This window comes from Octodon degus, unplaced genomic scaffold, assembly GCF_000260255.1.
Source record: "Octodon degus isolate 3935 unplaced genomic scaffold, OctDeg1.0 scaffold00130, whole genome shotgun sequence".
Classification (NCBI taxonomy): Eukaryota; Metazoa; Chordata; class Mammalia; order Rodentia; family Octodontidae; genus Octodon; species Octodon degus.
The window spans coordinates 3,158,914-3,170,461 of record NW_004524706.1 but is presented as its reverse complement, the minus strand read 5'-3'; the positions used below and the strand labels follow the sequence as shown (position 1 = coordinate 3,170,461).

Below are 11,548 nucleotides of genomic sequence, written 5' to 3'. Positions count from 1 at the left end.
CGCGGTCCTTGTGCTTTGCTGAGCTTGTTCTAAGTAGGTGCTTTAGACCACTGAGCCATCTCACCAGCCCCCCAAAGTTCAATTTTAAACACAGCATATTTTCCTAAAATGTCAGAAGACAAATTCATTTATTTGGCTAACAAATGAATAAAATTATAATTTTAAATATTCAACATGTTAAAATTGATGTGTCTTCCCCAGGAAATTAAGAACGACGAGTAAGACTTCAACAATGTTAAAGTCTTCCCAAATCTTATGTTGCTAAAGAATATTTAATATTTTACAGTTTTAAATCATTAAATTGTCCTTCATTCTACATGAAACTCAGAAAGAGAACAATTTTTAAAATTATATAGATATATAGATATATTTGTATTTTTATGTAGCCCAGACTGGCCTCCAAATTTCAGTAATCCTCCTGCCTCAGCTTCCTGAGTGCTGGGATTATAGGAGTGTGCCAGCATGCCTGGCAAAAAAAGAACAATGTATGCCATAACTCCAAAAACCTAGTAATGTGAATTAAATTTTACCTGATAGAACAACACAGTATATTTTGACATACATTCTTCACAACAGAAGTCTTCCAACTTTCCTCCCAAATTATTCTGTATCAGTTTGGGAGATGTTTGTAAACAATAGGTGCACATCTTACAATGAGTTCCCCAGCGTTTCCCCAAATCGTGTTTATAAAGCAATTTGCAACCTAAAAACAAGGAAAGATAAATACTTGTGAGAAAAATTATCTGCATTTTTAATGCCAACAGAACAAAGTTTTCTTAGGTCCTGACCAATTAACACATGAAGAAATCAATCCAGAGGATTAAAATTAGTAGTATTAAAAAATATGTATAGCATAAAAAATATTAGTTTTAAACAGACAGGTTGGAAAATATTACAATGTAGCACATAAATTTTGCTTCATGAAACTTCCATCTTTTGTTGGTATGGGAGTATACATCAAATCACAATGTAAAATTAAATTCTTCTTTTGTATTGCAGTTAGAAAGTTTTAAGGTAACTGGTCTAGAAGGATAGACCTGTGCAGTTTTAATAATCCTATGTAGCTTTAAAGTCAAACAAAATAGGCCAGGGAGATGGCTCAGTGGAATAAGCGCTTCCCTGGCAAGCACAAGGGTCGGAGTTCAATCCCCAGTTCTGCCCCCCCCCAAAAAAAACGTCAAACAAAATATTCTACATGTAGCTATCTAAATAAAAAATACAAGGGCTGGCAGCAGATTATAGCACCTGATTGGGCAGACACAGGGGCCAGAGTTCCATCCCCAGTGTACTGTGCTGGCCCTGGCCCTGGGGTGAGCTGGGACAGATTGAGACTAGGCATGGTGGCATACCTCTACAACACCAGCACTTGGGAGACTAAAAACAGGAGAATCGCCATGAGTCCAATCTGTGTAGTGAGACCCAATGACATTGAAAATAATAAACCTATAAACTTAGGATGCTATTAGAACTTAATTACTTCAATACGGAAATAAGTTCAACAACTAAAAGATCTTTAAAGTTCCCACTCAACAATTTCAAAGGTTTTTCTTTTAAAATATTTATCTATTTATTTGATACAGGGTCTACGTATGCAGTTCAGACTCATGGTGATCCTTCTGTCTCAGCCTCCCCAGTGCTGGGAGTACGGGCATGTGCCACCACACTCAGTTTTGGGGCCAGCACAGCGCACCCTAGGTTCTGGGGCTGGCATGCTATGTAGAACCCAGAATCGAACTCTAGTCCTTGGGCTTGCCAGACAGGTGCTTAGACTGCTGAGCTATCTCCCAAGCCGGAAGGGTTTTTTTATATTGCCAACTTCTATGTTACATTTTCAGGATCTTTAACTTCATTTTAATATTTATATACTATAAAAGACTAGTTAAGAATAAAGTGTCAACAAATCAAAAAGGCTTTCAAAATGTATAAAAAGGCTCAAATAAATTTACACAACAATAGCTTAGCTCATCAACCACTGTACTTTGTGAACCAACATGTTTTGTGGGTAAGATTTTCATGTATCTTTACCTTCACTACAGAATGACTTGTCAGCACCTGAGAATCGCACAGTCTCCTTTACAATTTTCTCAATTTTACAATATTCACACATTGCCATTACATTATTTATTTTCTTATATTCATCAGAACAATTCTTGCCACAGAACTGAAACATTTTACCCTGCAAAGAAATAATCATTAAGTACTACTTGGACACAGTTTACCTTATAAAAATACTTGTGTCAATTTCAAAACGAGCAGTATAGTTTTGAAAATGAAAGCAAAATATAATTTTACAGATAGGCTTACTCATACACACTTATCATGAACCTAAACTTTACCTTATAGTCAAGAAGTTCTGGTTTTGTGGCAAAAAGACGGTTACAGTGTTGACACCTGAGTTTCACAACATTTCGTGTAAACCCAATATGCTGAGATTGGGCAGCAAGCCGCTGAAGACCTGCAGCAGCAGAACTACTGATGGAAGTGGGAGAAACGGCAGAGGCGCTACCTCCTCCTGCTGACACTGCTGAACCTGTGGGGATGCTGACAATTACTTGGCCTTGAGATAAGGGCACTACTGAAGAATTCATTCCAGTTGGTTTGTTGAACAAGTTCTGAAAGAAACAACAAAGATCAATGTAAGGGTCTATTCAAACAAATGAGATTTATGTGCATACATAATTCTAGATATGTAAGACAGTGGTGAACAGGTTAAAACATCCCCTATCTTTGAGCAGCTTATAATAACTGAATGAAGGGATTTCATTTATATCAGAGAGAGAAAGAGAGAGAGAAAAAAAGGTTTAACAAGCAATCATCCAAAGATAATTGGGGGCCAGCCAGATAGCTTAGCGGATTAAAGCGTCTGCTTATGCAGACGCAGGAACCGGGGTTCAATCCCCAGAATGTGGTGCCAGCCCTGCCCCCAGGGCGCACTGAGACTCGAATGGTGGCACATGCACCTGTAATCCCAGCATTCAGAAGGCTCAAAACAGAAGTATCACTATGAGTCTGATTGTGTAGTGAGACCCCGCACTAAATACAAAAAAAAAAAAAAAAAAAGATAATTTGGGTGGTAACAGTTTAATTTAGTTTTTATAGAAAGCAGTTAAAATAGTTTGTCACCAAATTTAACATGAACTAAGAATCTAAGTTTACAGGACTGGGACAGAAATTTAGCAATCCAGACACTACCAAACACTTAGTAAGTTTATATAACTACAGTAAGTGACTCACTGACTGAAGAAGAGGAAGATTCCTGAAGCCATACCTGGAAAGCTACCACACAACTGTAGCTGCAGAAGTTGCGTATACTTCCATCTGACATGGCTAGGTGATACTGAGGGATTGCTGAGGTTTTACAACTGTTACACTGAACTTGTACACCTTAGCAAATCAAAATAAAAACTAATGAGTAATTTATACACATCTATGAGAAATTAAATAAGTGATACAGAATACACAAAAAACTAAAGGGCCAAGTTAAATTGCAGGAACTGGAATTAAAGTCAATCATGTTTTATAAGACAAAATTAACATTTAAAACTTTTCTTTTTAACATCTACCCTAAAACTAAAAACAAACAAAAAACTTAAATCAAGTATGGATAAAGCAAATATATTAAAAGAAGCTACATGAGATTCTTTTGGTAAATAGCTCAGTGAATTACAGTGCCTGCAAGCAGGCACAGGGGTTGGGGGTTTGATCCCCGGGCCTGTTATGCCAGCCCCACCCTAGGGGCACGCTGAGACTGGGAGTGGTGGCGCACGTCCAGTAATTCCAGCTCTTGGGAGGCTGTAAACAGGCAGATCACTATGAGTCCATCTAGTAGTGAGACCCTGAACACCCTGTAGAACCTTCCCTAAAATTAAAAAAAAAAAATCTTGTGGTAAGAGGGGAATATATAAATAGGCAAGCAAATAAATAAAGATGGGTCACATGGTACCAAAAATAATAATAATCATCTCAAATTTGCCTTAAAAATCAACTAAATTTACACAAAAATCTGTATAAAAAACAAAAGTAAATTTTTTTAAACCATTACATTTTATACTTTATGAAATAAGTTTTACCTGCAGAAGTAACCATTTTAACTCGGTAAGCAGATAAGCAATTAACAGAACAAAAAAGTTCTGTCTTCCCCAAGCTACTGTTATTTTCAATCATTTCTGCTGAGGATCTCAATGATTTACAAAGTGCACATGGTGTAATCTTGGCTGATTTCTATTAAGAGAATAAAACAACATTATTTTAACCAGATTCTTAACAAAACCATACTTCTCTGAAATGTTTGTATGTAACACTATTAAAATATTTTACATCTGGCTGGGGAGATAGCTCAGTGGCACAAGCACCTGCCTTGCAAGCGCAAGGTCCTGAGTTTGATCCCAGGTACCGGAAGAAAAAAAAAAACAAAAAACCACACCTAACAAAACAAAACATTTTGTTTTATTTTTGTTTTTGAGAAACAGTTTTGCTATGTGTTCTAGGCTGGCCTGGAACTCACTATGTAGCCCAGGCTGACCTTGAATTCACAGGGATCTTCCTGCCTCAGCCTCCTGAGTGCTGGGATTATAGGCATGTGCTACAATGTATTGGATTTATAAAATATTCCGAAATTCAGACATAGGCTCATTTTACTATGCATGTATTTTATTATCAAATGTCACAGATTTGTTCTGAGAAAAGATACTTTAGAATCAATGGTTGCTCAATATATATGTTATGCTAAATACATGCAAATACTATTTAATATTATTTAATGTCAAATCCCAGATTGAGTGCTTAAGATGGCAGGCCTGGTTGTTTATATTTGAACACTTCGTATGTATGATATCTGCTTCCATTTTATTGCTCACAATATATTTTGTTATAAGTGGTAGACTATTTGGAAATAAATTTACAATAATTTCCTTAAATGTATACTCTATTGCTATGTGCAGCACTTTTGGGGGGAATTTTTTCACATTAGGATAGCTTAGCCTAAGACTATGAACACATTATGTTAATGGTAAAGTACTCTTTACAAAAATGGTGGTTACTACCAATTACAAGATACTGAAATTGTTAGGTTATAACCATTATTTTCTAATGAAGTATAATACAATGAAAAAGATTGATTGGCATAGTCAGACCACTAATAATCAGAAAGATAATGGCTGTTTGAGGACTTCTATATAGAAATAAGCAGAATTATTCATAAACAAGAAGAATTACTGAAAGATACATGAGTTCCCCAATAATCCTTCACATATTATGATATATATATATATTACTGTACAAAATTTTTCAGTTTTATAAACATATACATAATGCACAAATGCAAAAACTTAGTATATTTGTACTGGTGTATATTATAAAACTTTTTTATGTATTTAGTACAGGGTCTACAAGGTCTTACCACACAGATTGGACTAGTAGTGATCCTCCCGCTTTCAGCCTCCGAAGAACTGGGATTACAGGTGCACACCACCACACCCAGTCTCATTCGCCCTCTCAGTGCGCCTAAAGAGAGCGCTGGCGCTGCACACCAGGGAGCGAACCCTGGCTACTGTGCTCTGACCAAGCAAGCACTTTAGTCCACTGAGCTATCCGGCCAGACCCACCCCCCTTGCTTTTTTTTTGAGATATGGTTTCACTATGTAGTTCAGGCTGCCCTGTTCTCACTGTGTAATGCAGGCTGGCCTTGAACTCCTGGTGATCCTCCTACCTCATTTCCCTTTTCTCTCAATCAGGACTATCATCACAAACTTTATTTACTGAAAGACAAGCATGGAAGTGCACTTCTCTAATCTGAGCACTCACAAGGCTAAGGCACGAGGATCCTGACAAGTACAAGGCCAGCCTGAACTACATGAGTTCAAAGTTAGTATGAATTATATAGTGAAACCATATCTCAAAAAGCCAAATGGAAAAACAAAACAAAACAAAAAATAAGGTGAAGAGTTAACTTCTCTGAAAAATTTATTGACAAATCTATCAAGTTTTGATGAGTATGATTTTTCTGTGGCTCACTGCAGTATACCACATTTCCATGATATCATCTCTTATTTACTCATTTATATAACAGGAGACACACAGGTTCTCAGAATAGGAATTGTATCCAACACTAATTGCATGAATTATATAAAAGAAAGAAATCACCATTAATATGCCAGGCTCAATATTCAGTGCTCTCATTCTTATTTTATATAATCCTAAAAATATCTTAATAAAGCACCTGCTTAGGCAGAGTGCAGTGGCCAGGGTCTGATCCCTGGCGTGCCTTGCCGGCCCTGCCCCTGGGGCACACTGAGACTGGGACTGAGACTGGGGATGGTGGCGCACCCCTATGATCCCAGCACTTGGGAGGCTGAAACCAGGAGGATCACTACAAATCCAATCTACATAGTGAGACCAAAAAGTCTTAGTGACATAGGTAGTACTATAGTCACTGAGAGATAAGAAAATTGGGGTTTGGAATATGTAGTTCAGTGATGAAGCACTTGGTTAGAACTCCTGAGACCCTCGGTTCAATCTCTAGCTCCACAAGTAGAGGTAAAGAGGTTAAAAAACTGAAATACTGGGACTGAAGGAGTTACATTATTTTCCCCAAGGTAAAACTGTGAACCCAAACTATGTGAATTAAATTTGTAACTGCTACAAAAATTCAAGTCTGCCAGGCATGGTGGTACACAACTGTAATCCCAGCACTCAGGAGGCTGGGGTAGAAGGATTATTGAGAGTTCAAGATCAGCATGGGCTACACAAAGTAAGCTGAAGGCTAGCCTAAACTGCATAGTGAGACACTGTCTCAAAAAAACAAACAAATCACCCCAATTCTTCTGCTACCACAGTAGATACTAATAATACATGAGCTCAACAGACACTGGCTAGAGCAATGCATGAGCTTATAATTACAATATTTCATCCTATTTCTTTCTTTGGTGGAAGGTGAATGATATTCCAAGACAATGAATGAGTCTAGGAAACTTTTAGTACTGACACAGTATAAGGGAAAAAAAAGTTCCACTCTCACCCTACTGGGCACTGAATCCAGAACTCTTGCAGGCTAGACAAATGGTCTATCATCCCATTCCCAGAATAGTCTTAAAGAAAGGTAACATATTATGAAGATACTTGGATTTTTTCCCCTTATGAGAGCAAAAATAAGACAAAAATAACAAAGGTACCATTTTTAACATTTTCATAATTTCCATTAAAAGTTTGTGTCTCTAGAAGACAAGGGAGTACAGATCTATTAACCCAGCAACTCAGGAGGCTGAAGCAGGATCCAAGTCTGAGCCCAGGCTGGGCATCTTAGCTAGATACTGTCGCAAAATAAAATTAAAAAGGGCTGATGATATAGTTCAGTGGTACAGCACTTGCCTCGCATGTGTGAAGCCCTGGTTTTATTCCCTAGCATTGGGGAAAAAAAATCTGTGGTGAAAAGCACAAAGACATCAAGATTAAATATAGGGAAATACCTGTTTGTATGCTGTAATACATGTTGAACTACAAAACTTTTTAGACTGTCCCTCTATCTGAAGCATGTGGCATTGTCCAGAGCCACTGTAACAGTAACCCCCACAGTTCTCACAACAGTTCATAGTGAGGTTGTTAGCAGAACGAAACTTGGAGAAGCAGGCATCACTACAAAGTTTATGTACCACATTCTGGTAATTAACTTCATGTCGAATCTAGGAATGAGAAAACAGTACAAAATCAACAAGTAGAGACTATCAGGGGTGGGGATTTGGCTTAGGGGTAGAATGCCTGCCTAGCAAGCTGGAAGCCCTGGGTTCTATCCTTGGCACCAAAAACAAAAAATAAAAAAACTTCCCCTAAAAAATACAGTAAATCAAGAGACCAAAAACAAATAAGGATACTAAACAAGCAGAGACTATCAAAAACTGCTCTTTAAGCACAAGCCTTGGGTTCATTCCCCTCAATAAAGTAAAGTAAAAAGGTAACTTACAACAGCATTCTTCTGACACATGCTGCATTTAGTTGAAATGCTATTTGTATTTATGGTAACAATAGGTTTTTTTTTCAGTTCGTATGTTGACAAACATGATTGACTGCAAAAATCTTTACTGGTGGTAGTATTTTCAAACTGGGCACTTATTACATCCTTTGGATTCAAAATATCCCTAAAAATGATAACAAAGATAAAATAAGCTACAATATAATGTATGATTTTCCTTTTTGTATGTTAAATGACCCAAATAAAAAAGACAATTATAGTGAAGGAAAAGAGCCCTAGAGATCCTGGATTTTCTTGAAAAAGCTTATAAAGTGTATTAATCCTTACATCACTTTCTATAAAGTGGAATATACCATCTACTTGATAGAACAAATGTGACAACGAGCATTATGTTTCAAAAATTGAAAATGGTTACACTGAGTGGCTGACATTTATTATTTCTACAGATGGGATTACAGATTTCAATTTTTTTTCTTCAAAACTGTCTTATGTTTCTTAGGGGTACTACTCAATGGTAAGAATACTTGCCTACAGTTACATTTCCAAACTACTCTTTAAAAAGTTGTACATTTGAAGTTCTTTAAAACACTGTTGTCTTTTCAAAGCAAATACACATTTTAAGCTATATAATATATACTCTACCATAGCTTTTTAAAATCTAGGATTTCCACATCTATAGATTTGTTTTCAAGCATTAATATCAAAGGCAATGATGACTAAAATCCTAAGGATCAAAGCTCTTTAATAAATCAACCCTAATTCCACCAGGACATCAGTTTTCCTTTAGAATTTTACCAGATAATGTAAGAGTAAACCATAAATTAAAAAAAAAAAATCCAATCTTCAGATACATAAAATTTAGTAAACAGTCTCTTCCTTCCAGAAGAATACACCCATAAAATAGTTTAAAAACTCAGTCACACTGAATCTTGCACCTTAAACTGATCACACTAACACTTTTTTTTTTTTTTTTTTTTTTGCGGAACTGGGGATTGAACTCAGGCCCTTGAGCTTGCCAGGCAAGAGCTTATTCTACTGAGCCATCTCTCCAGCCCCACACTAACACTTTTTAAAAACTATTATGTTTCACTAAATGATAATGGTAAAGATAAAGAAAAATCACTGTAAGAAATACCTGATATTATGCTATTACTTAATTCATATATAACTCCATTTCTTGTTGTGTCCCATACTTACCACCTGTATACTGTTTTACTTTCTGTATTTTAAATTTTTTCCTTTAAGGCATTTTAAAAAGTTAGATCTAATGTATTTCAGTAGAATATTTACTAAAAAGTTTATCTTTCATTTATTTTTTGAAACAAGTTCTTGCTGTACTCCAAGTTGGCTTCAAACATGCTTTGCAGTCTAGGCTGGCCTTGAACTCTCAATCCTCCTGCCTCAGCCTCCTGGAGTGCTGGAATGAGAGGTGTGTGCCTCTGGCTACTGAAAAGTTATGCTGAGACAGACAATGGAGACACTCAAGATATGGTTCACACATGTTTACAAATCTCAGTTTTGGGGACAAATAGACAATTTACAAAATACTGTTAAAGAAATAGTCTTTAAATTTATAGTAGAATGACTAAAAGAGCTAAATATAAGGTATTACAGAAATATAAATGAAGAAATAATCCAGATCAGACTATATACAACATGAAAGTTTTCCTAAAAGTCAGTGACATCTTAGTTAGATCCTATGCAGCAGTCTTCTAGGTTAAGTAGATGAACGATTATATAGAAGTAGATGTTATACAGGATATAAAGGAACAATCTCATTCTATAACTAGTGAAAATTCAGAAATGGCACAATACAGAAATAGTCGCTACACTAAATCTTATTATATGAAGAATCTAACAATAAAATTATTATCCAAACTACCTCTTTTATGTAGGATTTGAAATATTTTACTTTTATTTGTACAGCATCTCACTACACAGCTTGGACTCATAGTGATCTTTTTGTTTTCAGCCTCCCCAGTGCTGGGATTACAGGCTTGTGCTGCTGTGCCCAGACTCCTTTACTGGCTCAGTGTGCTCCAGGGGCGGGGCTGGCATGGAATGCAGGATCAGGGATCAAACCCTGGTCCTTGTGCTCACCAAAGCAGGTGCTTAGTCTGCTGAGCAATCTCACTGGCCCTGAAGTATTTTTATTTTAAAGTAAATGGCTAGGTTATCCTTATTAGATCCAAATTAGATGCAATAGTGCACACCTGTTATTTCAGTACTTTATAAGACTGAGGCAGGAGGATCACAAATTGAAAGGAACACCTGGCAATTTAAGGAAGACTTAGTTTCGGGATCGGGGGAAGCCTAGGAACATAGGGAAGAAAAGGTGAGGAAAGGATAAATGAAATAAATCTAAAAATTAAATGGTTAACCAAAGTACTCAAAGGTTAATTTCAAGAGACTAAGAGATATAGCTAACAAAAATGAAAAATAAACTTGGTACTCAAGAACAGCTAAGGAGATTTTAACCAAAGTGCTGTTGCCACATTTCCACTGGTGTATAAAAATAACAGTAGCATTGGGGAGGGGGGATATGTATGAACTTTTGGCATATTCAAATTAAATTAAAATTCTTCTCATTGGGACCAACTTACAAATTTAAACCTGTCTGACCACAGAGACTATGTAGGGAAACATGCCTGTGCCAAAATTAAATCATGGTACTAATTGAACATTTCAGCTTCTTTGAGTTTATATTTAAGGTGCATCTAATTCAGTAATTTCATAATTACATAAATCACACTGTACCAAATTGTTATGAAGACTGTAAGTAACAGGGGAGGGGGAGAAAGGGAAGGAAAAGTGAAAATAGAAAATGAAAGAGCCGTTCAAGATATACATTAAAAAAAGGATCAGCATTTGAGGACTAAAGCAAGGAGAAAGATAAAATGTGAAATGAGATAGAAAGAAAATAATGAAGGCAGTACCCAAAAGAACGGGGTGGGGGGGGGAGGAAAAAGAGTGAGAAGAAACGATAAAAGAATAAGGGAATGAAGAGGCAGAATTACAAATCAGTAACAGGATTTAAAAATTGAAAAGTTTTGGTAATTAATAAAACCATTACATAATATGATAGGTGAAACAAGCTTTTATTAAGGAGAAATGGGTTGAACACAGAGTCTTCACAGTGAGCTACACTCCCAGCTTACTGAGGCTGGGTACGAACTTGTAATCCTCTTGCTTCAGCCTCCCAGGGTACTGGAATCACAGGCATGCACGATCATGCCTGGCTGAAACAGTCTGCAAGAATCAATGGACCTTACTAAGATCAAGATACAGAAAAGATGACATGCAAGAAAATAATACCTGTCATGGCAAGCTATGGAAAATATCACAGGCCAACACAACATGATAAATTTAGCTGAAAATAACTTATACGTGTGAGAATAAAAAGCACCAACTGGGTGTGGTGACACAAGCCTATAATCCCAGCACTCAGGAGGCTAAAGAAGGATTGTGATTCAGGTGACACATGAGTTCAAGACTGGACCTGCACATCATTTCAAGGCCCTGTCTGGGGAAGGGAAAAAAAGTGTGTGTGTGTGTGTGTGTGTGTGTGTGTGTGTGTGTGTGTGT

The 11,548-nt window shown here is 36.7% G+C and overlaps 1 protein-coding gene across 5 annotated transcripts in view; it reads right to left on the bottom strand.

Annotated features, from left to right (window-relative positions):
- Zmym4 (zinc finger MYM-type containing 4) overlaps window positions 1-11,548 on the bottom strand; it is a 190,048-nt gene that overhangs the window by 72,438 nt on the left and 106,062 nt on the right. For all 5 annotated transcript variants that reach the window (XM_023701031.1, XM_023701034.1, XM_023701033.1 and 2 more), the window contains 7 exons: window positions 7,955-8,129; window positions 7,464-7,676; window positions 4,071-4,221; window positions 3,269-3,384; window positions 2,337-2,612; window positions 2,026-2,176; window positions 531-703 (listed from right to left, as the gene is read on the bottom strand). In XM_023701031.1, the coding sequence (XP_023556799.1) occupies window positions 531-703; window positions 2,026-2,176; window positions 2,337-2,612; window positions 3,269-3,384; window positions 4,071-4,221; window positions 7,464-7,676; window positions 7,955-8,129 (1,255 nt within the window). The remainder of the gene's footprint in view (window positions 1-530; window positions 704-2,025; window positions 2,177-2,336; window positions 2,613-3,268; window positions 3,385-4,070; window positions 4,222-7,463; window positions 7,677-7,954; window positions 8,130-11,548) is intronic.